Source organism: Seriola lalandi, unplaced genomic scaffold (genome assembly GCF_002814215.2).
Source record: "Seriola lalandi dorsalis isolate HSWRI2012SDOR001 ecotype SW California unplaced genomic scaffold, Sedor1 jcf7180002054599, whole genome shotgun sequence".
Taxonomy (NCBI): domain Eukaryota; kingdom Metazoa; phylum Chordata; class Actinopteri; order Carangiformes; family Carangidae; genus Seriola; species Seriola lalandi.
The window spans coordinates 98,698-124,428 of record NW_019525152.1 but is presented as its reverse complement, the minus strand read 5'-3'; the positions used below and the strand labels follow the sequence as shown (position 1 = coordinate 124,428).

Genomic DNA, 25,731 nt, shown 5'->3' with positions numbered 1-25,731 from the left:
AAAAATCACCGTAGAATGTATCTGTCAAAAACACCGTGAGCTCTTTATTCTTAAATGTACTGCTAATACTAAACATGGGAGCTGACAAACTTAAGCTAACGTTTGCCTGTGCCGTGTACAAATGAACACAACACATCAGATACAGCACAAGACACACGACGCCGGTGGTTAAGAAAACGCTTTTCAGGTGTAGCTTACTCACCGTTGAAGTAGCTAGCCGAGCGCGGTGGGTGACCGTTGATCCATCAATGCTAATGTTAGCTGTTGAGTTAGCATGGCTGCTGCTAATGGCTGGCTCTGACCTGGGTTGATTTCCCGCGCGTGTTCCACATATTTCCGCCCCAAAATGTTTCTGTAGTCGCCACGACATCTTGTCTTCTTACTCAGTAGACTTTGGGCTACAAGAAAATCGTTTACTAATGTCGTACTAGCGTCGTGCTAGCTGGCTAGCTAGCTGAATTTAGCTGTGTCGTATCCACATCGTCACACTAATTACCACCTGAGTGTAAAAATGGCGACCCGGACAACGCTGCACTAACAAGACGGATTGAAACTATATGTACTGACTGGTCTTCAAATCCATCTAAAATATAAACATTTTTATTTTTACATAATTTTATAATAATTAAGTTCCCATTTTGCAATTTATTTGTCGTTTTTTATTTTATTTTTATTTTATTTATTTTGTTTTTTGGGTACAGAGTGTCACAGGAAGGTAAGGAGCACATATGTATGAGTTTATTTATTTATTCATTATTTATTTTGTATGTTCTTGTGCTGCTTTTATGTTTTTTGTAAGCTAAAGACTTATGTCCACTCTCATGAACAATAAAGTTGTATTCAGAAATGTCAAATTAAGAGTTAAATGTCACTTTCAGAACAGATCTTGGCCACAAATCTGAGCGAGCTGTATCAAGAAATGTTTGTTTAGCCTATGTTGGCAAAATTAATAGCACTAATTTTCAGCAGGTGTCTATACCATCAAGGGCAAGTGACATGGGTTGTTTCATCTCACTGTTCAATAAGAACACGTCAAAAGAAAAGTCCACGGGTCTGAATGTCTGGAAAACATTTCATCTCGGCCACACAGACCAATCTGATCAAACACGCCGACGTGGACCTGCACCACGGGTATTTAAAAATGAATGAGAGGAATTATCATCTTTGTTCTCTCCAGCTCCCTGGTGTTTCCCATTGCTAATTCCTAATCTTAATGACTACCAGATAAGCACAAGTGTTAATTAAAGAGAGCTGCATGGTAATTATATCTCTGAGGGACCTGTGCCAATGCCTCCTCACCACCACCTCCTCCAGCTGACACTCCAGCCTGGTTTCTCCTCCCGCGCTCGACTCCCTCACAACACCGAGCATTCAACGCTATCACACTATTCTCATTATCTCATCCTGACCCAGTGCTTTCACCTAGTTTCTGAAAAAGGAGGGGGATCCACGCTCCAAACACACTCTGGTAATAAAACGACAGCATTTTGGGCTTGCCCCTGTTGCCCGAAGCGGAGTTATAGGTATTTTTCTTTTTTTTGAATCCCTTCCAGTGAAAATCACTGAGAAGAATATGAAATGAAAGTCAATATTTTCACAAGCCAGTAACACAGAAGGAAACTAGAAATGGATGCAGCTCATAAAATTCATCTTGGCCCCAAAACAGCTTCACATAACTTCACAATCACTGATCATTGCTGAAGCGGGGTGAAGGGGTGTGGGTGCAGCCTTTGGTCTTATGAAATTACGGTGACATAAAAAATCCATCACAACCAGCTTGCCTGCCCGAGTGCTCGCATCTCCACCAGAAAGACAGCAATCTGTCAGCTCATCTGCGAGTCCACCCCAAGGAGAGGAAGGACAGGCAGAAAATAATAACAGAATGGACAACAAAAGGCTTTGCCAGAATCATGTGGGTATGAGTTGAGCTTATTAAAAACCACAGTGGAAAACAAATATGCAAACACCAAGCCCGCCCCCCCTCACCCCCCTAACAGAGAACACAATAAAATATGGTGTGAAAGACAGAGAGTGAAGAAGGAGGGAGAACAGACACCCGCTGCTAATTTAATAGACTGACTATAGGAGGCTATGCAATTCCATTACGTTGTGTCATCTGTCCTGCGGTGGTTGGATTGGTTCCTTGGGGAAGGTCACGGCAAATGACAGACATGATCATGATCACTGGGGATTCCTAAATTTAAACGCCGCCCCGGCAGGTTCAGAAGCTGATGACCGGGCTGTTCGCTCCTGACGTCACTTGTAATTAGATGGTTTAACACGACAGAGAGGGGAGAGTCCAACATGCTGAACCCTTGTTGAGGTTATTACGTCAGGAGACATCCACCTCCACCTCCACCTCCACCTCCGCCTCCGACGGTTACAGATGGGAGAGATAGTCAAGGTACAGCAGCCGTGGATGTGTCGAAATCAGGAAACAAATATAATAAAACTGGCTTCCTCTCCAGAGCTTTGACCCAAATCATTGCTGGCACATTGTGCACGTAGCTAAAGAATATTTTTATGTTTCGAATCTATTTTGTGATTACAGCTGTATTGGGCCCAAATTGACAAACACTAAGAGTTGAGTTACGGTTGGATAACTGCAACAGTTTGGTTGGTTGTAAGTGTGAGATAAGGTTAAATCATAGCAGACAACATCTGTGTTCAAAATCATAAAATGACCAAATATTATGTTTTTCTAACAAGTGACCTGTTGTCCTCTGAATAATGACTCAGAATAAGAGGCGGACGTAGCATGTCATTCTTATAGTGACACAAATAATTTTACCAAGGTGGATTGTTGGATTAATGAAGCATGTGATTATGACAGTGAAGACTCGAACCAAACCTTAACCAAGTCAGAAAACCCTCACACGAGTCACTTCTCTAATGGCAGTTTTGGTTATTTTTGGGGGCACTTATAAAGAATACTGCGCCGCAGAAGGATGACAGAAAACTCCCGTACACTGACAAACTGTTCTGTCATTTCAGTGGAGCTGTTAATGAAAAGGTATCTGCCCTAATTTGCTGTTTTCATTTTTTTTTCAACATCTCCACCTGTTGACAGTTGAATATACTGTATTATAGGCGTGACTGGTTTCAGAATTAGTGTTTATTGAGGTTAAAAATAAAAAAATAAGACACATGATAAACCTCCGGTCCTTTCACACACAGTGTATTTTTCCTGTGATAATAAATGTTAGAGATACTACAAAGAATCAGAGTGAACAGGCTGGACAGAAAAGGCAGTGAAGAAAAGCTTCTGTTCGGCTCTGCTCATTAGTCAGAGCAAAGACACTGTCACCAATGGTCGCTGGCAGAGCAGAGCAGCGTGGATTTAGTCACTATGTGCTGCACTGCTTTTGTTCCCCAAAAGAGACAGTGTGTCTCAGCAGAGGGAATACCCTGCCCTCCCCGACCTCTGACTCAATGTGCACTCATTCCTGTTACCTCAAAACCACGTACAAAAATAGAGACAATACAGACGTATGAGTAAATGTTTGATTAATATGTGATTAAGGATGGAAAATTATTTACAATTCAATTTGAAATGTGATATTTGACCAAACTGACAAATGTTTGATACAAATGTTGGGTCACAACGATAACAACCAAAAAAAAAGGCAGCACTTTTTAAATCCTCATGTTTTTTTTTTTGCCTCGCTAACTGTCACAGAGTGACATCATGCTGTTTTTGGGCGAGTGCAAATTGTAGCCTCCTCTGCACCATCAGGAAATGATGCGATCCACGGAGGAGGAGGAGGAGGAGAAGGAGGAGGAGGAGAAGGAGGAGGAGGACAGGAGGGGGATGCATGCTTGGCTCTGCATCCTGTCTACAGAGAAGTACCTGATTCTCTGCTACAGCTTCAAGACGAAGCAGTCGTGTGTAGCGTTTTCAACCGAGGCTAAATATCAGTGTCGAATGAGGGGGTACAAGAGGGTGGATGAGGAGATGAAAGGGTGTGAGGGAGTTCTTCCACCACCAGTTTGTGACTCATGTTAGAGCTAAAACAATTAGCACATTAGCGTTTTGAGTATCAGTTGATAGTTTCAGGTAGTTTTCCATCAAAAAGAGTGAAATATTCTTTAGTTCCAGCTTCTCAAATCTCAGGATTTGTCACTGTAGATTGAATAATCCAAGCTCGGTCAAACAAAATTAGACATTTGAAGGCATCAGTTTCACTTCTGGAAAAACTGTAATGAGAAATTTTTTCCTTTTTTTTTTTTTTATTTCTCCTTTTGATTTTGGATTTTAGTGGGTGCTGTTGCATGGTTTGTACATAACAGACACTAGAGGGTATGGATTACAAGATAAAAACCTGTTATGTTAGAAAAAACTGCATCCGTGACATTGAATTTCAAATCATGTCGTATCACTGAGGAACCTATGAGAGCTTTTTCAGACTGCTTCTGGAACCATCTTTCCTGGTGCTCTTACAGAAAAGAAGTCAGGGAGCACATGTGAAAAATCCCCTCTCTCATATTCAAACTGAGGCAACCAAGAATCTTTGTTTTTCATTTCTATTAAAGCCAGCTGTTTTATTTGAAAGGTTGGTCCACAAGAAGATATATTTGTGGTTTTAAGAACCAAAAAACGTCTAAGTGTAGTTTCTCTCTGGAGCTTTAGTAACAACAGTTCTGTGAGCCAATCAGAACAGAGGAGGCTCTGAGCCTCTCCTCTGATTGGCTGACTGTTTTCTGAGTGATGGAATAAAAATAAAGTAAATTTCAGGTAAAACACTCAGAGAAACCAATTCCTGCAAGGTGGGTCCAGGTGGGTCCAGGTGGGTCCAGGTGGGCGGGGCTTGGGGCATGGCTTAGGGCGATGACTGCTTTGTTGTGACATCACAAAGTTACAGGAAATCCTGACGGCTGGTTTTGAGGCTCAGTTTCTGAATACAGGCTGTGTGCATTTCTCTGTGGACTGAGGCTTTGATACTTTCACAGTATTAATATAGAAGCTAGAGCTGATCTATAATCACACTACACGTGGACAGAGACCTTCAGACTGTATGGGGCCTTTAAGTTGTAAATGCTGAAATAAAACATTTGCGCTGCAACAAATTAGCAAACAAGCTGCAATGTGATTTGTTTTGGGTCAATATTGCACGACCAAGATTGGCTCTCAGTTAGAGAACAGCATTTCAAGTGCCTTCTGCTTTATAGTTCCAGCCAACTCATTCAGGGCTTTGGATAAGAGGGCCAGCCCACACTGACAGCTTACACCTTCTGGAGCTAGACAGCAATAGCATTATCAACAAGGCCAGCACACAATAGCCTGTAAACACCAAAAAATCCTGTTTCTGCAAAATCATGACACACACATATCATCTGTACGCACACCAAACACACCAAGGGTTTCACTCTCTTGGAAACAATCATTAACATTAACATTCCTCTCATCTCTGTAAGGAAAGTCTGACAACACAATGGCTTCAAAGAAATAGATGTTGGAGCTTGTTTGATCTTTTTAAACCATAAATATCTATTCTGACTGTTGTTGCTCTGGGGCTTTGGATAAGCAAGATAGGTGGTTCCTGTTTCAGAGCCTTCAGGTCTAAAACAGCCGAGGGTAATAAATGATCAAGAAAACTGTCAAGGCCTTTTGTTTGTTTGGGGAGGTGCAATTACACCAGCAAGATAAGCGTGTGGTTATTCCCCAGCATGATTATACAGTTTATAGAATATTACTCCTCCAACTGGGCTCCACTAAGCAGATTATCACTTCATGCTTCAATCAAATATTCTGCTTTAAAATGCTGTCATCCTCTAAACAGATGACTGAAACTTGGAGATGTGCACTTGTGCTTGCCCCTGGAAGAGAATCCAGTTTTGTTGAATCAAACCTCAGGCTGCCAGTTGAGTCACCATGTCTTGTTTAAAGACACAGCAGCCACTGGTTTCTAGATATTTCTTGCAACACGTGGATATCCATTGGAGATAAGCGCATGAAAGTGATGGTGATCTGGCTTATATGGTTGGTTTAACAGTGAATTTCTGAGCACATAAGACTCACATAAGGTACAAATCATCCACAGATAATCAGACCTTCTTTTGAACTCTTCTTACCGCTTGAATTCTTGCCACATATGAGGTGCTGGTAGGGCTGCAGCAGACCCCAGATCTCCGAGTCGCTGTTGATGGCTTGCTCCAGTGACTCCAGCGTAAACTTGGGGATCCCGTTGTCCCTCTCCACCAGCGCGCTGCGCAGGACGCGGCTGAACACCTCTCTGAACAGGCTCTCCATGCAGGCGGTGAGGTATATGGCGGCGTGTTCGTGGATCCTGAGGGCCACCCGACTATCCACCATCCACCTGAAGAACTTCCCCACGGAGAAGACCAGCCCGCAGCGCGCCGACTTGCCTCGGCTGAACTTGTCCCCGGTGCTCATGTTGTAGAGGGACAGGGCGCTCAGAGCTGCCGTGATGCAGTTGACGGAGATGGTCCATGAGAGCACCACCTTGATGGCGCTCTGGATCTCATGCTTGGTGCACTTGGCGTAGCGCAGGCTGAGCCGCTGCGCCTCCCGGGCCACCCTCACCAGCGCACGGCTGATGAGAGCCGACAGCCGCGCCAGGACCTCCGGTGGCGGGTTGCCCACCATCAGCTCCTCGTCTTTCCTCAGTGCGCCCTCCACCTCGCCGAGGCTCCATGGCGCGTCCTCCAGCTCGGGCAGTTTGGCGCACTGACCCGAGCACTCCAGTATCTCCGTGTCCTCCGCCAGGACGGTGTTGACTGTGTCCAAACTGTTGTGTCTGCTATGCATTGATTCCGTCAGATGCCAGCAGTTGCCTCCATGCGAGAAGGATTGATGCGTGTCGGAGCAGCACAGCGACACGCTGGACGACCTGACCGAGTCCGCGGCTCCACCATAACCAGAATCAAGCGTTAAATCCTCCAGCGTCCTCACGACTGTCTTACCCTTGCCTGCCATAACTGCACCGCATACTGTTGGGTATGCTTGGTCTCAATTAAAAGCCACAAACTCGTTTTGGTGCCTTTCCTCAGCCGCTGTCCGAGGACTTCAGTGTATTCCAGCGCAAAGAGAGAAACGATAGTGAGCCTCGATCTATTTCCCTCCTTCTCTTTAAGTCGCTGGACGTCTCCGATCTCCTCTGGTCCACAACTTCACACGCGTAACCTGAGAGCGCACAACCCTTCCGCGCTCACCGCAACAAGCGCAGCACAGGCAGGACTCTGATGGAGAGGTGGAGCCTGGAGCCCCGCGGGCTGAGACAAGCCAATACGCATCTCCACCGGCTTTGATTGACACAAACAACCCCGACTGTTACCTTCGAGCAGAGGCTACCTGGTGCTGAAACAGAAACTGCAGAACCAGGACGTGCACACGCAGGCGGCTGTGCCAACCAATCTGTTGTGTGTAGTCGTGTGTAGCTGCAGTGCAACTGATCACGGCAGTGTCAGGATGAGAGGTGGGTCCCCACTGAGGCAACACATGGTGAAAATGGGAACTGATGACATATGTAAAACAGACAGGGCCTCCAAAACAAGTTTTTTATTTTAACTCTACCACATGAAATTCAAAAGATACATCTCATTGTCAGATAGAATAAAGTTTGGGAGAGGGGAACAGGCATAAATAGTGCTTTTCTTCTTAATATAATTGATTATTAAAGGTAATTAAAGGTCAGGTAGTTGTGTAGTCTCCTTTTATTTGTGGTTACGTCACTGATTATAATCACAGCAGCTGTGCTTGTCTGTAAAAAGGAGCTCACTTTGTGATTTAGAGTAGAAACTACTGAAATGAAAATGCACATATTTTCATACACAGAGCTGTCAGGTGCTGTAAGTGTTTTGCTCCTCCTGTATGACTGCTAATATTAATAACTTTCTGTTTGGCTTCCACCGTTTTTATGATGAGATGTATAAAATGTTGTTTTTCTGAATGAATTCTGTTTGTGATTATTCTGAATGGTTAACACACAGACAGTCCTGGGTCCTGCAGTGACAAGCTGTTATTTTCTGGCATGCTTGTCCAACACTAGTGGTAATTTTTAGTGAGAAGTCAAAGTGGGTCTGCTGCAGCAAAAGTAGCTTTATTGAGGAACGCCATGTGCTTTAATGCCAGATCCCTATAAATATTTTACCGTTCAGAGCACATTGCTCTGAGCTTTTTTAGATCAGAGATGCTCCAAACGTCCAGTGACGATGCAGCCGCTCAGACCTGCTTCAAGGTGTTCCACCACTTCATCATGATGCTGTTCTCGATCTCCACAATACAACTTTTTTTTTCTTTCTTTCTTTCTTTCTTTTTTTTGTTCAGGCCATAAAAACAAAGAGTGAGCGAGTTGAACATGCTGAGAGGAACAGTTGGTAGAATGATGATTCATCCATTCTGCCGGGGCTTTCTCCTTGTACGTATGAGCTGGACCAACCATCTGTCCACACTGCCTGCCATGCCAGAGGCCCCTTCAGATTTTCTTAGCATGACACTGCACCACCCATAACAAAACTGACAAACTTTACTACACTGGATTCTTGAGGAGTGATGTGTGACACCCACTCTTGCCAAAGTGATTGGCAGGGAAAAGAGTAAAACACATCATCCCAGTATATCTCACCTTCATTGTTTGGCTGACAAACGATAAACAATAACACCATCACACTGCATGATTTATGTTTTAGAGCAAAGTGTTTGAGTTTATTATTTATATCAAGACCCTCCACACAAACAAACAGGGCCTCTGAATGCAGCTGGAAAAGACATTTTTGAATAAGACGAACCAAACGGGGAAAATTTTGTTGACCGAATATTGAACCATCAACACAAGGAAGACTTTGCATAAAGAATTCTTCATGTACATAAAGGGCTGTTTCATTTTCTGTTTAAGCAGATGTCACTTTTAGCACGTGTCTGTGACAGTAACCGAGATCATCTCCAGCGGCCTGTCACAAGCTCTTGATGCAATGCAGCATATCTTGATGACTAACTCAGGTGAGAGCGGTGGAGGTGGGCAGCTGTCAGCTGCTTCTCTACGTGCACTGTGGTCCTCCAAAGCTTGTCCTCACTTATTAAGCCTTGGTTGCCTAGTAACAGCAAAAATGATCATGAGTTTCCCAGCAAGATGATAGATTGTTTATGTATTTTGCCAGCAGAACGAATGTATAATATGATCATACTTAGTCATCATGTTCAGTCCTGGTTATTTTTTTTATGTGGGGATTTTTTCGGTCATGTGCCTTCAGATTTGTCATTGTGTGTGATGTGCTTTATGCATTCAGGTTTACAGTCTGCTGCCTCACTTAAAGCCCTTTTCTTTTCCTCATTTTAACATTTAATGTATTTTGTTCTGAGTGACTGTTTAAAAGACATTTGCTACTTTAGAAGTCTGACTTGTAAAGAGTTTTGGATAATTTATTGTTATATAATAGTACAGAACAACAGAGACAAACACACAATAATAACAATCATCATCAACAGAAGAAAAAGAACAAGTAGACTACCATCATTATGTGAAATATTATAATATAATATTATATAATACACGTATGGGTGCATTATATTAAATTATCATCAGACACAGAAGGAGGGCGCTAGTGGTGTGATGTTATACTGCCGCCCAGTGGCCACGGCGCAGTACTACATCTCCTGTCCAAGGCGGCAGGTCATGTCTTGCATAATTACAAGTCAGTTTTATGTAAGAGAATATTATGACGCACGGTAAATACCACTACTACCACCACTACTACCAGCCTAGTACTACGAGTACTAATGATAACAATAATGATGATGATGATAATAATAATAATAATCATGATAATGATAAAAATAAACATAAAAGGTATTAAGAGAAAATACAGAAGAAATACAACGCGATATGAAAAGATAAATATGCATATATAGTTGTGATTGGGCAAAAACTTTAGATGCACCAAAAGGCAGTGGCAAATACAAGCGTTTAAGTCTCGATTTAAAACAAGGTAAACGCGTTAAAGCATCAAAGTGAGATGTGACAAAACTTACTTCAGTCGCAGCCCAGCCCCCTGAACATACAGTTTAAACTAAAAAAAAAAAGTTTTTACCAAGGTCTTTATCAAACTGTTCACATGGTTTCTCTCTGCGGAGCAAATTTGACTATGAAGGAGGAGGACTTGAGGTACTGTGGTACTACAGTAGTACTACAATACTACACACACATAAGGAGACCGTGCTCTCATGCCGGACTTCATGTGCTTATCCGGGTCCTTTCACCGTAAACAAGCCTGAGCTCCCTACAGGCTGAGTCACACATTTTGTTTATATGTTTAACGGTTTACAACAAAAATCAAAATCAAAGTATATGTGAACATCTCTTTTCAACTAATAACATATTATTTGTTATTATCAATTTAAGTTAAAAAAAAAAAAAAAAAAAACTACCAAAGTAGAGATCGCTTCTGTCTAAACTTATATTTACTTGGATATGTTTTGATAAAGCTTCGTAATTTAGCAATGCTAGCATGTGGAGACTGTTGGGTCGACCATAAGAGGTCACAATTCAGCAGTATACCCACAAGTAGTCTACTTTTGCTGTACATGTTAGCTGTCTACTCATTTAGGTCAGCGAAAGCACGCTGCAGAAACGTGACCACGCTGCGGAAACACACGCAGGCATTTGGACCAATCACAGACCGCAGAGCCGTGTGCGTCTCCAGTGGGCGGAGTCACGACTGTAGGTGCGGCGAGGCGAACGAGCAGCTATTCGTGGACGTTGGGGAAAATTTTGTGTTATACCCACTCAAAACATCCGCTCGGCAGTGAAGGAGACGGGTCACACGGAACCTAGAGGGAGTTTTAACAGCTAAGTATTTTTCCAGGTTGAATTTGGACGACGAATTCGACAATATCGCAGTCAGAAATTGTATTTACATAACCAGCTTTCCCGGTGTTCGCGGCGGGGAGCAGCCGGTCTTGCCACGGTGTCTTGTGGACAGCAATTGCCTCAAAATACAGGCCAGTTAATTACTCTGTTTATCAGTTATACTCGGATATTGTCGCTATAGAGAAAGCCCACTAAAGCTTTTTAGTACGTGTATTTATATATGCATTTTTTTATCATTCAGAAAAACAAGTTATACAACAAGACTGCTGCGCCTCAGCGAACTGGGTCCTAAAGCCCGCCCGCCCTGCTGTCACATTGCCTGAGAGCGCGCTCTGCCTTGTGCCCAAATGATTCAGCAGCCATCAGTTTATAAATACTTTGTCATTATGGAAAAGGTTCTGTTAGAACAAGGCTAATTAAAATAAAGTTGGACCGCATTACTGAAAACAAAGGAGTTGTATGCTAACTCAGCATACACGGACTTTTCCTCACACATTTGGATTCCCAGTGGCCTGGTTTTCACGTTTTTGTTTTTTTTTTTTTCCTTTGGCATAACTGTCAGTGAGTCGGGATACAAGTGGATTGAACACAAAAAGACTCTTGATAACATTCAAAAAGGAAAAAAGGACTCGTCCAGTTGAGTAATGGTCATTAATACGATCCACTGGTTCAGGAAGGGCTTGCGGCTCCACGACAACCCGTCGCTCAAGGAATCTCTGCAGGGAGCGGACACCGTCCGCTGCATCTACATCCTCGACCCCTGGTTCGCGGGATCGTCCAACGTTGGGATCAACAGGTGGAGGTGAGGCATCCGTCCACGTGCAAAAACAGAGTTATGCAGTAGCCGCACTGAACCATCAGCATCACGCACACAGTAATCCGTCTACATAACACACGCTGTGGCTCATCAGTCCACTTGCTTCTACAAATGCACCATACATGTCATGTGGCATAGAGCTGTATACTGATGCACAGATCGGCTTCTTTTATACTGATATCTGATTTACAGTTGGAATGATAATTTACAAATATTTGATGGTTACAAATGCTCAAACGTGAGGTATTCTTTCTCTTATCTTTGGGTTTTGGACTGTTGAAGATGTCATCTTGGGCTGTAAACTGTTTCATAGACCACATGAATAATAATGACAGTAATTTGGGACCCTACAAACTTTGGCATTCATCAGCTATTTCTGTTTTAGCACACCAAGAAAGATGCTTGCAGTTTGTCATAATATAGTTTATTTGTGGACAGTTTGTACTGGCTCTTGACCAACAAGGTGATGCTTAATCTATTTAATTCAGTGGATGTTGTAACAGTGATGCCTGTTGCACAGACGCCAAGTTCGACTTAAAACCCTGCTTTATTAGTACCTGTCCCGTTGTCAAAACATTACACTCAAAACCCTGATCACAGCTGATAGGTATGTAACAGATAGTCCGGCACAGTAATGTCAAGCAGGTGCATTCCTGAGATGTAGTCACTGTAAAGTTTTCTTTGTTATGTCACATGAGTAAAATCAGATCTTTGTGATGATAACATGTTTTTGCAATGAACCAAAAAGTTTAACTTAATCTTTTGAAAGAGCTCCAGGAAGTGCCACATTAAGCTTAAACTACCTGAATTATAACTGTCATATTACCATTATATACCATGGTGTAAGTATTATATTAAAGATATTGGTCTTGACATCATAATGCATCACTAATAATATATATTTTGCAGTCGCCTCCATTGCATCCTCAGATGTAGTTGCACTAAAAACTGTCATCTTTACCCAGTAATCACCACTAAACAAAACATCAAGCGCCGAGGAAACATCAATTATATGTTCAAATACATAATTAAAATCAGGCTAAATAAATAAAAGGGGGCTGACCTCATGTGTTATTTATGACATAAGTTTTCTTTCCCCTCAAAAAGTGAGTAAGACCTCAAATTGGTAAACAGTATTTTGATGTGTTGACCCTGACCTCACCATTAATTACAGTCTAGCAGAGACAAGACTGTAATTATTGTCAGATTAGATTGCAGTCTACATTCTTCATGGCATTATGTGTTTTTTTTTGTTTTTTTTTTGTGAAACTCTTTATGACTGCACGTCAGTTACCAAACTCTTTCATATCGAGGGTCCCCACCTCATTACAGATCCCCGCTGTGGTCCCACTGGTTACTAGACTGTGGCGGTGTAAATGACACTCAGATCGTTAGTTACGTCTTCCACAGGGATTAGAGAGGTGGCAGGAACTTTCAAACTGTCAGAAGCTGTGTGTGTGTGTGTGTGTGTGTGTGTGTGTGTGTGTGTGTGTGTGTGTGTGTGTGTGTGTGTGTGAGGCAGGATCAGGCCGTTTGAGTCTGGTGATACTAATAAGTATATGAAGCTTTACAGGCTCGTGACAGAGATAAGAGCACGGACCGTTAATGTTAATGGACTCTTTGCCAACCTATAACCCACTGACTTTGTCCTCTCTCTAACCTTCATCCTCAAACCCTGTCCAGCTGACAGTCGGCGTTAACCTTCAGTGTTACGTGAAAAGTTTTCTCAGTCAAAACAAATAGCTGGCCTCCTCCTCACCCAGCTTGCTCAATGACCCAGACTTTTATTCAGAACAGTCCCACAGTTGCGCGCTGTAGCCTGCAGTCGGCTAAATAACTGCCTCTGTGTGGAAAGATTTACAGTCCAGCAGGAGTCCCGCTGGACGTTTTTGTGTTTCCTCTCCCGCTGTGCGCTCTGGGTTGTATTGTTGTCCCCATGCCGTCACTGGAAGAGCAGGGCAGCAGCAGCAGCAGCAGCAGCAGCAACAAAAAAGGCGCGCCTGTTACGGAGCATCCATGTTATGCTTTCACTGTTATATAACAACAGCCGGGGATGACGCAGAGCTCACATGTAGATCACTGAGTATGCCCTGATTCATTCCTTTTATTAGATTTTTAACACACGTATCAGACATGTAAATTAAGTCAAACTAGATATATACAAAAAACATACTGAGAGGATTAAAATCTCTCTTTTTTTTCAGACTATTCTAGTAAAATAAAGGTTTCTCAATTCACTTCATGATTATTTTTTTTCCTCTGTTTAGTCAATTATTTGTTACAAATGAGTTTAAGTTGAGATTTATAGGAACAAGCATCAAAATTTCTGATGCACTTGCACATAGTTGAATGTTAAATGGTGACATTTGTGCCTGAATCAAAGCCGAGTGATTTTTGCATCTCTTAGAAAACGTCGCTCAAAGCAGGAAAAAGTCACAGTCGGGGAATGATATGCTAATGCAGTAAGAGGATTGTGCTGAAGGCTGTGAAGAGCTTGCTTCTGTAAGTAGCAGCATGTTCCTGCACAGGTTCTTCTCATTATAATTCTGTCTGTCTAGAAGTGAGCCGTCCTGTCCTTCAGATCATGCGGGTGATCCTCAGGGAACAGGGAGGGTCAGTGCCAGATGACATAATCACAGTAATTTTCCTTCCTTCCCTCCCTCCCGCCACGATACTTCCACGCGTGTCGCAAGTAGGTCAGTGTGTTAGTCGTAAACCCTCCGCGCGTTTTGTCTTTTTGACCTACTTCTCCGCTGCATGAGACCCCAGCTATCTGTGGTGTGCAGCACAACTGTGAGCGCTAATCCCACTGACGCTGCTTCTACCTGATATCCATTTCAGCAGTTTGCGCTTGAAGCTGCTGGAGCCAGATGACCAGGTTGTCCTGGGTGGGCCGTGATCATGAAAGACTTTTACTACGCCGTATTTAAAATGGGTTCATAAGGGTGTAATTAGTGTGGATTTGCTGCATAATGATGTGTTTATAACAACTGGGAGGGAAGAAGACGCATGATTTCTCTTTTTTCTTTTGTGCTTTGTAGACTTTGTACCTTGTCTGAACTCTAAACTCTGATGAATGTAGATTAAGCCCGCTGCTTTTCTTTTGGGGTCAGGTGGTCGGACTCTGGTCTTTGCGGTTTCACAGTGACCTTGGAGCAGCGAGCGAAGCGGCTGACCTCGAACTCAATCCCCGGACCGGCGGGATAAATCTGGGCTGAGATGTTAGAGTGCTGCTCAGTGGCCATCAGATAAGACTGTGGCTGCAACTGCTCCCAGATGTGAATGTATATAATGTGACTATCAAAAAGTGGGGCAGGGTGATCCTGGAAACAAAACATTCATGCTCAGTGAATGCAAAGCAAAAAGAAATTAAAAAAATTATTATTAATCTAATCACTTTCTCCGCAGCTCCATTGTGCAGCTCACACTCAACATTATTATTTATCAGAAGCAGAAGTGTGTTATGGTGACATACATGTTGTATGTTAGTGAAGTTACTGTTACATATGTGAACACAACAACATCTTTACCACATCGTGTCTGATCAATGAAGCTGTCAATATTGGCTCATGACAGATGAACAGTATCAGCAGAAATGTTGGCCAATACGTAATTAGAAATGCCAAAGATGTAGAAGAGTCATTTTAGAAATAGTTTAATACAAATCGCAGGAGCTGCATTAGCCTATAAATCATATTCTTCAGACCCCAGCAAAAATTACATCATCATCATTTTATTCTCACATCATGGAAAAGCTGTGTCGGTCAGCGTTATGTTGTAGTGTGTGGTCTGTTTGTCGCTGCCATCACGGCAGGTGATTGCAGAGGAGAGAGGTTAACATCATTAGTTACACCTTTCTCTTCCGTTCGGAGCTTGAAAACAGCCTGAAGCCTCGCGGTGCACCTCTCTGCTCCCGCTGCAGCCTTTCGCTTGATCTCTGATCTCGTTGCGGCTCGTTTAGTGGAGTCAGAGGAAAAAGGAAAATCACTTCAGGTTGTAGTGGTGCTGCCAAGATATCTGTTAAAAAAAAAAAGTAAGCAGACACGGTTTTGACTTTTCTCTCACTGGCCTTTTCATGATCCACGATGGTGGGTGATGGTTTTAAGCTTTGAGAAACAGCCACCCACCCTCTTACAAACTGTCACAGAATCCATTAAAACTCACGTATGACGGGTACGGGAAGCTCCATATTACTGCCGCTCGGTCTGGACGTGTGTGTGTGTGTGTGTGTGTGTGTGTGTGTGTGTGTGTGTGTGCGCTCTGATTGGTATTTATTACTTCCTGGGAAGATAAAAACAGAAGCTATATGATAAAAATAAATTTGAAACACATTCACTGCATCGCTGTAGAAGTAATACACGTTGCCTTCGGTGATATTTGCTGCTTTCGACTCAGTTCCTTTAAGTTCATCGACGTCACATACAGTGATGATGCAGATTGGTTGACTCATCCACTGTCTGCATGATTCAGCTTTAAGGGGTGAACTCATTTTAAATGAGAGATGAATCAGTGACGGGAGCAAAAGTCCAGAATGCTGCTTGAAAAGTTCTGCTTTAGCTGGAAATAAAGAAAATGAGGGACAATAGAAATGCTGAATGCTTTTCCACTGCAGTAACCTGAGTGCACTTGTTTATTCATGCAAAGTGGAAGTTAAACTGGGCCACTGCAGGAGGAATCACACTGTTCACACAGAAGGAAATTGGTGGGGTGGGGGGGGGCAGCGTTAAAGGCAGTTAGTTGTCGACAGGGAATAATTGCCGTGTGAAAAGAAGAATTTACACAACAGGACACTTGCAGGAATCATCAGCTGCAGCTGAATTCACATTTTAACAGAAGATACGTTTTATTTTTCATGAGAGATTTTACAAAACAGGTGGAAGTGAAACTCTAAAAGGAATTTTCTGTGTTTAATTAGAGGCACAGGTCAAATAACACAAATCTACATGTAGTTAAAAAAGTTAAGTAGGGTGGCAACTAACAATTATTTCCAATGTCGAATTATCTGCTGATTATTTTCTTGATTAACGGATTAATCACAGTTTTTCTGGACCTCAAGTTCACGTCTTAAAATGCTGTTTTTACCAAATACATTCAGTTTATTGTGACAGAAGATGAGGAAAAACCAGCAGATGTCGACATGTGGAAGATAAATTTTCTGTCAGTCGACTGATTGATTACAACAGAACAACAGACACAATCCACATATTATTTGAAATGGACAAAGTTTGACATCATCCTGAATCAGTAAAGATTCAACTGAGATCGAAACATGATCCCTTTGAAAAATTGTGTGATTTAGAAATGTAAATATATATATTTTCTGTGGTCGATGTCGATCCTGTGTTGTTACGTACTGATGCGTCAGCAGTTGCCTGTATTTATGTTTGTTGTTTTTTTTTAACTGCTGTCCAGATTGTCTAATTCACAGTTTGTCCTGCCTGTGGCTTTGTTATATAACCAGCTGTGTGACACATTTACCAAAAACGGGTTCCTTCGCCGCCGCCGCCTCCTCTGGCTCGCTGGCATTACCCCCCCGCTCAGACCTTTGCGGTGACTCACACGGCGGTTCTGCTCAGGTTGTTGAGCCTCTGGCTTTGTTACAACAAGGTTTGTAGATTTAGTCAAAGACGCATCTGAGTGTCGACTCTGATAAAAAATCTAGTGAATAGAAACAAATTAAAGCAACACTTCGTCAGTGCTTTAGAGATATATAGAAGAATCTATACGAGATATCTTAATTAAGTCTTTGTTCTGCTGAGGACCAGAGGAGGAACCAGCTGTTGTCGAGTAGGAATTAAATTCGGGGAACAAATCTGCATATTTACACTTCGGCTCTGTGCTATTGTCATGTGGCAGGAAGCAGCAGCTGAATTGGGTCATTGAATCCTCAAATCCTCAAACTTTGAGAGACGTCCTTTGTGTCAGCATCTGTGTTGGGAACACAGTGATATTGGATTATAGAGTGGGTGGCGGTCCTGATTAGACTTTGCTGCCTACATTTACATTTCAAGGAGCCAATTGACTTGAAGCTGCTGCTTTTAGTTTCCTGAATTTCCGCTTGTTGTCTTGTCAAAACATTCACATTCAAACAGAGCAGGGGCCACTTGCACAAAACACCTTACGTTAAGATTTAAGAAGTCTGAGTTAAAGTTTCCTTAAAATAAAAACTGTTGCACAAAACACATTAATTCTTCTCCTTAAGGTAAAAAGTATTAAAGTTTTCTCCTTGTCTCAGTCTTATAATAAAGGAATCACTTAAAGTCAGTAAAGGAGTTGCACAGAAGATCTTAAGGGGAAACAAAACGTAACGTACCTCTGACTGTATCTAATCTGGAACATGTCTGAGTTTATGGTGTTTTCCGCCATCAGAAGAACCGGATGGACCTTCAAAAATGAGAGGAATTGATTATTGTGAGATGTTAACCGCTTTCACAAACGGTGTCCATGAAAACTGTAGAATTTTACAGCTGTAAAATCTCTTTCATTGCTGCAAATGCCTCAACAAAGGAAACCTTTAAAGAGATTCTGTGCAACAACCTGAAGTAACTCCCTCAGCTAAGGAGAAATTCAACCTTAAGTAGAAACCTTAAGGTGCTTTGAGCAACTGTTCCCAGTGGTTTTCCTTCCCCGCTGTTTATAACTCTCAAACTTGGATCGCAGATAACACGATGTTCCTTTTTTTTCCCCAGTTAATCTCATCGTGACATTGAATATGCTTCTGTTAATGTCCCATGTTTGAACCACACATTTTATTCCCTGTCATCCTCCAGGTTCTTACTGCAGAGTCTTGAGGACTTGGACTCCAGCCTCCGAAAGCTCAACTCCCGTCTGTTCGTGATACGAGGCCAACCCACTGATGTCTTTCCCAGACTTTTCAAGGTGACATGTTCATCCCAGAGCAGCAGGGTGCTTTTAAACTCTTTAAATATTCTAATATCCTGTAGCTTACTTTATTTTATTTATTTATCCCCCGTGTTCCAGGAGTGGAAGATTACTCGTCTGTCTTATGAGTACGACTCTGAGCCCTTTGGGAAAGAGCGAGATGCAGCTATTAAGAAGCTGGCCTCTGAGGCTGGAGTGGAGGTGACAGTCCGCACCTCCCACACACTCTACGACCTGGACAAGTGAGTTAACATCACCCCCAACAACTGCATCTAATCCATCAGCGAAAACCAGCAACGACACGATAACCGAACCGCCTGTGAGGTCTCTGACACTTCCTGTTCTCCTCCCTGCAGGATCATAGAGTTGAACGGGGGTCAGTCCCCTCTCACCTACAAGCGGTTCCAGACCCTCATCAGTCGCATGGACGCGGTGGAGGTGCCTGCGGAGTCCATCACGGCTGACATCATGGGAAAATGCGCAACGCCGCTGTCCGAGGACCATGACGACAAGTTCGGGGTCCCGTCCCTGGAGGAGCTCGGTGAGTGGATCCAGGCAATTTCAGGGCTCACAGTGATGATCCTGTAAATACAGACCTGGAGCCAGTTGTACAAAACACCTTGAATTAAAATCTTCCTTAAAGTCTGAGTTAAGGTTTCCTTCATAATTCCCCACATTCTCCTTTAAGTAACTCCCTCAGCTAAGAAGAAATGAAACCTTAAGTGTCATACGTAAGCAGAAAGCTGAAGGTGTTTTTATTCAACCGGCTCCTGGGGACTTAAGTTAAAACATGATCACAGATAAAGGCTGAATTTTAAGGTGTTTCTTTGAATGTTCCCCTGCAGGTTTTGATACTGAGGGTCTGCCGTCAGCCGTGTGGCCGGGGGGAGAGACTGAAGCCCTCACACGACTTGAGAGGCATTTGGAGAGGAAGGTCAGTCCGATTTGTCAGTTTATTTTAAACAAAACCTCTGTTTACAAAAAGCGCTTCTACTAATGTGTGTTGAGTTACAGCTGATAGGTGCTTCTCTTCCCCTGAGTTGACTTGAAGTCTGTTAGGTTGTTGAAAACCTTGAAAAGCACTTTTAAAAAGCACAGTTACATAAGATGAGATACAAGTTTTAGATACAAGCCTCAGTTGCTGGGTGTTCCTCTCCCAACGTGACAGCTTTGTTTTATGACATAACACGGCGGTATGATGAATTTTCATATCTGACGATCTGTCCGTGTTGTATTCAGGCGTGGGTTGCCAACTTTGAGCGTCCCAGAATGAACGCCAACTCGCTGCTCGCCAGCCCGACGGGCCTCAGCCCGTACCTACGCTTCGGCTGCCTCTCCTGCCGCCTCTTCTACTTCAAACTCACCGATCTCTACAGGAAGGTACGTCACCGAACACTCAGAGTATTGACCCAAATTTGACTTTTTTTAATCCGAAAATGATGTTTACAAAAGAGGGCGTCATATTTTATTTGGGACACATGCACAATATGGGTTGGGTTGTTTGTAGCCTGGGCGTTGCTAGGCAGAATCTGTTTACACCAGTTGTGCCACAGATGTGTCAGTTAGTCCAGTTTCCCTTAGTTTTCTGGCATGTTTTGGCGAAAACAGATTCTGAGTCTCCTGGCATCGACTCATCTGTCATGCGGCCTTGAATATGCTATGCTGTGTCATATGATGAGGAGTTTAAAGACACTCTGAAAGATGAAAGAAATTCATTCTTACCGCTTCCACACGCCTGACAGGAGACTGTCCGAGTGTGTGACCGACACGCAGTGTGAACAATCAGCTGTGATGGAGTTTTATCTTCCTCTCCGACCAATAGAAATGTTGTCAACAGTCTGATAAAGTGTTTATCAGTTTACCACTTCTATTATTAACCCAACATCTGTTATATTTAGTATAAACTGTTCTGTAAATACAAAAACACACAAGTAGTCTGCCCCTTTCTACACACTTGTCATAACATCTAAGGGTTCAGTTTATTTTACAATGAGGTAAAACATCCACAGCGGTCTTAATTTGACGGGTTCACTTCCTCACAATTTTTGTGTGAATAAAATACAGTAAAAACGGTTATTGAGGAAATATCTGCCAGTCATTTCCTTTTTGATTAAGCTGATCCGCCTGTTGTTATTATATAAATAGCAGTGATGTGAATGTCAGAGGTTGGAGGAGCAGTTTGGGATTAAAAACTAACCGAAGAAAAGTTGATTTGCATCTAAACATGCAGAAGTTATGTAAGTGAGTTTCACTTCATCTGAAATACACACTGAGAAAACACAGTCTGCCCTCTAGTGGTGAATCTGTGTATTACAGGAAACTTTTTTCTGGGAGTCCGTGTCTCTCATTTGGTGTTAAAAGTTGAACATGAATTGTGACAGAGGCTTCAACTGTTCTCCTAAAATCCACATTTTCTCTCTTGATTTTGAAAACATGAATGAATAATTATTTTCATGCGGCTCTCCCAGAGATTTAACCACACGCTTCTAACCACCAGGTGAAGAAGAACAGCTCCCCTCCTCTCTCGCTCTACGGTCAGCTGCTGTGGCGCGAGTTCTTCTACACGGCGGCCACAAACAACCCGTGCTTCGACAAGATGGAGAGTAACCCCATCTGCGTTCAGATCCCCTGGGACCGCAACCCCGAGGCGTTGGCCAAGTGGGCGGAGGGCCGCACCGGCTTCCCCTGGATCGACGCCATCATGACCCAGCTGAGGCAGGAGGGCTGGATCCACCACCTGGCCAGGCACGCCGTGGCCTGTTTCCTGACCAGAGGAGACCTGTGGATCAGCTGGGAGGAAGGCATGAAGGTACAGAAGATTATTTTATTTTATGATTTATTTATTTATTTTAAAATAAGAAAAGGAATTCCAAAGCAAAACACTCATGTTCGTTTGTTTGTTCGTTTGTTTGTGTGTGTGTGTGTGTGTGTGTGTGTGTGTGTGTGTGTTCAGGTGTTTGAGGAGCTGCTGCTGGACGCAGACTGGAGTGTGAACGCCGGCAGCTGGATGTGGCTCTCCTGCAGCTCTTTCTTCCAGCAGTTCTTCCACTGCTACTGCCCCGTGGGGTTCGGCCGCCGCACAGACCCCAACGGAGATTACATACGGTGAGTTTATCTGATCTGATCCACGTGTGTGTGTGTGTGTGTGTGTGTGTGTGTGTGTGTGTGTGTGTGTGTGTGTGTGTGGTCCCTGTTACAACTGAAATACACGTCGGGGAAGCTTTTAACTGTCTGATATGCCGTGATGCTGAAAGTGCGACTCAAGTCGAAAAGGAGTTATTGATCTTTAATCTTTAGATTTGATCTTGTTCATGCACAAAGCGTTAGAATTATTCAGTGTTTTCTCCACGTTAGATGATTTGTGATTGGAAAACCTTCCAAAAAATCTTTTAAAAGTATTACTGGATGAAATATTCTCCACCTTTTCAGACTAATTAAATTATTCAGTGCCACATATAACTCAGTTTTTGACCTTCAAACGAAGTAAACTGAACTAAACAAAAGAAATAGAAGCTTAAAAGACCATTTAACTGCTGTTTTATAACTTAACATGTCACATTCTCACATTTTCTGCTCTTATTTTGATATTATTGTTATTATTGCTCTTAATCTTATTATATATATATATATATGTTTCTCATCACTTTTATGTAGTTTTCTTTGTCGTTTGTCTAATTGTGCAAAAGAAATCAAACTGAAACTAAAAGCTAAGTTGTATAATTGAACAAAAACAAACTGCAGTTGTGTGTTTAATGAATGCAGTCCGGCAGGTGGGGTAAATCAGTGCTGGATAATCCCTCCTTAGTAGATGTGAACCTGAGATCTTTAAGTAGATTCCAGCACGCTACACGCTCTCTGAACCTCTTCATCTCCTCTTCATCTCCTCTTCATCTCCTCTCTTCAGGCGCTACCTGCCCATTCTCAGAGGGTTTCCAGCCAAGTATATTTATGACCCGTGGAACGCTCCGGAGAGCGTGCAGAAGGCGGCCAAATGTATCATCGGAGTGCATTACCCGAAGCCCATGGTGCACCACGCGGAAGCCAGCCGCCTCAACATCGAGCGAATGAAACAGATCTACCAGCAGCTCTCCTGTTACAGAGGCCTCGGTAAAGACACAACACCAGACACCATCTTTAATGTTAATATGAGGCAGGAGCAACAGAGTAAAAATAGGATCACTCAAGCTTAAAGAATAAAAATAGAGTCAGTACTTAGTCACTGAAGTTCACGGTGGATGTTTAGTTCTGCTTTGTCATAGAAACCAGAATCTTTTCAGTTTCACTTTCTTGACGAACGACAGGATGTTTACATCCACTGAGTAAAATGGGGTCAAAGAGGAATGGGTCCTGTTTCCCTATTGATCATGAAAGTAATTGTAAAAATATAAATGCGTAAAGATGAACAGTTAAAGGAAGATAAACAAGTCAGAGGACTGAGTTTTAAGAAGTGGAGTAAAATATCAGATTTACCTCGGTCTGAGAGCGGCTCCAACGTAACTGATAAAATCTTAAAACTGTTCAAAACTTTTAGATAACGACTGTAAAAACTTTATAATAAACCAGCTGTGATTTAGTTTTGTTGATGTAGATCTTGTCTTGTCTAAAGTTCCTGTATTTTGTTATAAGGTGTTGACCGTTCTCTGTGTCCTCAGGCCTTTTGGCTACAGTTCCCTCCAACTCCAACGGCCACGGCGAACCGTCCTCAGACGTGATGGCATTCCACGCCGAGGCGAGGCATGATGCTACAACTGCATCAGGTTAGTGACACAACACCTGCTTCTCCTCCTCCTCATCCTCCTCTTCATCTTCTCTCGCTCCGAACTTTCTCGTAACTTTCTCTGTAGCCGCCTGCACTCAGGTTTTATTAATGAAGGAGAACTATTTGTTTTTGTTTGGTTCCTCTCAGGCTACCAGATGCCGGTTCACTCCCAGGGAGACTGGCAAAGTGGCGTCATGATGTACCTGCAGGGGGATTCACAATCCAGCATCGGCACACACCAGCAGGGTGAGGAGCATTTCATTTATTCATTCATTCATCTCATTTGAATTATCGCTGTCTCGTTGAGGTCCGGGAACATCTCCTCTAATCCGTCAGTGTTTTCTTGTCAGTTCCAGGTTATCCAGGCCCCAGTTCCAGTGTGATGTGCTACACTCAAGGCGCTCAGCAGATTCCTGCCCCTGTTAAAGGTGAGCACTGATATGCTTTTATGCTTCATCCACACTACTACGTTTTCATTTTTAAAACACCTGAAAACCTGAAAACGCAGACATACCTGAGCAATCACGAACACTGGGCGTGCGCGAGCCGGTGTAAACAGGAAGCAGATTGTCGAGGCAGATAAGAGCCAATCAGGAAGTGACCCTGGGTGTCTACGTCATCGTTTCCAAAAGTCTCAGTTTTCAGGGCTTGAAAATGTCAGAGTCGTGGACGGGAGGCAAAAACATGGCAAAAGAGATGCGTTTTAAAGCGAAAACGTAGTAGCCAAGACTCTAGCAACAACTTGAAACCTACATCTCTTTTTTTTATTTGTGTGATTTTGTGACAGAAATTGTGAAACTGAATTGGTTTTCCAAACTGTGCTGTTGTGTTTTCAGGGCTTGAACACCACTCCAACGCTCAGACAAGTGGCAAACGGCACAGCGGGGACTCTGGGACTGGCAAAAGCTCTAAAGTCCAGAGGCAGAGCACTCACTAGAAAAGGTGAGCCGGAAACACAAAACTTATTTCTTACCTAAGATTTCATAAGACAAACTTCAAAGTCTTTCAGGCAAAATTGTTCCAGTGGATGTAAAAGACGAAATCTAGATGTTCACTTATCAACAGAAAACAATAGAGCTGCCACAGAAAGGTATAAGGATAGGATAAATACAAAAAGCATTAAATGACCAATCAGCGGCTGCATATTGTATCTTTAAATTCATATTCTGCTGAGAAATGTTTGTGTAGGATTTAATATCTGAAACTTTAAAGTGCATTTATTCGTTTTTAACAGTCAGTATGTCTGTGTCTTTTCTTCTCTCCACACAGGAGTTCTCTGCAGACTTGCCGAGACATGCCGGCCAACACAAAGTGGACACTTACATTTTTTTTTAAGCACTAAACAGTTGCATGATCACACCTACAAGAGGAGCGTGCAAACCTGTCGATAAACACATTCATTCACAAGTTAAAGTTTCTCGAGTAAACGGACTGTACATTATGTACATTATGTGGACTGAACACGACCTGGCCAGTGCTGACATCACTGGAGAGGCTGCGACACTGTGTTTATCTTTGGGTTAATATTGCTGGGACTGTGAGGTCCTTGTGTATATAATGAATTTGCTAATTTCAGCTCACATACAACTTGTACATATTTGGATATTGTATGTGTGTTTTCTCTCTTTGTGTAGCCATAGACCCATTGATATATTTTTGATATGAGAAATCGTTGTGGATGGATCTTTCTTTTTTGGAAAATTTTCAATAAAAATGAAAGCATTTATAGTCCCCGCATCCTAAAAAATGTTGCGAAATCTTGTATCTCTGCTAATACAGCCGCCGGTCCTCATTTACTCTATTTCCCACCTTTCTCCTTTTTGAGCCATCAGATGTATCTATCAACAGAAGTGTTTTGAGCATTTCCTTATCTCTACCCGAGTACTAGTCGGCTCGTTATACTCCGTATCGCTGTAGAGGCGATATTATGACGTTAACTATCAACTTACTGCCCTCGTCAATGACTTTTGAGAAAAGGTGACAGAAATAAAGAGTGTTCATATCATTCCCCCCCGCCTCCGTGTAATTCCCAATAAATGTACCACTGGAGAGAACTGCTTCGTTTGCTTCTTGTTCCTTCTCAATGTGCTTGTTTAATTAAACTCTGTTAAATATACAAATGGTATGAGTCTGTTCTTTGGTGCTGAAATGTTGAAAACAGTCAACTCGTCATATTTAACCTTTTAAATAAGAGTTCAAATTAAATGGGACGGATGGGTGCAGCATCAGCAGTGATGTGGAGGTTGTATCGGGATTGTTGTGACGGAGCTGATCCAGAAGGCAAAGCTCTCGATTTTACCAGCGGATCTTCCTTCACACCCTCACCAGCTCCGTGACCGCTTCCTCCGCAGGGGCGGCTGGGCTGGTGAGGAGCTCAGACATCTGGAGGGAGCCCGAAGAAAAGTCACGTCCTGGGCGCCTTTCCTTTGGAGGTTCTCTGGGCACAT

General features: G+C 42.8%; 2 protein-coding genes and 1 long non-coding RNA gene across 4 annotated transcripts in view; 1 reads left to right on the top strand and 2 right to left on the bottom strand.

Moving 5' to 3' along the window:
* The window catches only part of LOC111664695 (ankyrin repeat- and BTB/POZ domain-containing protein 3-A), a 160,596-nt gene extending 153,423 nt beyond the window's left edge, over window positions 1-7,173 (bottom strand). For both annotated transcript variants that reach the window (XM_087177405.1, XM_023419394.2), the window contains exon 1: window positions 6,073-7,173. In XM_087177405.1, the coding sequence (XP_087033531.1) occupies window positions 6,073-6,937 (865 nt within the window). In that variant the 5' untranslated portion in view covers window positions 6,938-7,173. The remainder of the gene's footprint in view (window positions 1-6,072) is intronic.
* Window positions 7,174-8,637: 1,464 nt separating this feature from the next.
* On the bottom strand, window positions 8,638-10,120 carry LOC147818380 (uncharacterized). The gene is made up of 2 exons (XR_015438017.1): window positions 9,989-10,120; window positions 8,638-9,051 (listed from the first exon to the last, which is right to left on the bottom strand). It is a non-coding gene; the product is annotated as an uncharacterized LOC147818380 (long non-coding RNA).
* A 547-nt stretch (window positions 10,121-10,667) lies between these two features.
* LOC111664691 (cryptochrome-1-like) lies at window positions 10,668-25,404 on the top strand. The gene is made up of 14 exons (XM_023419383.2): window positions 10,668-11,628; window positions 18,414-18,522; window positions 18,625-18,767; window positions 18,882-19,066; window positions 19,371-19,459; window positions 19,765-19,905; window positions 21,023-21,334; window positions 21,479-21,630; window positions 22,430-22,632; window positions 23,178-23,282; window positions 23,432-23,530; window positions 23,635-23,712; window positions 24,121-24,226; window positions 24,554-25,404. Exons 1-13 carry the CDS (start codon window positions 11,471-11,473, stop codon window positions 24,219-24,221), a joined length of 1,875 nt encoding a protein of 624 aa, XP_023275151.1. The 5' UTR covers window positions 10,668-11,470; the 3' UTR covers window positions 24,222-24,226; window positions 24,554-25,404.
* Window positions 25,405-25,731: the final 327 nt, after the last annotated feature.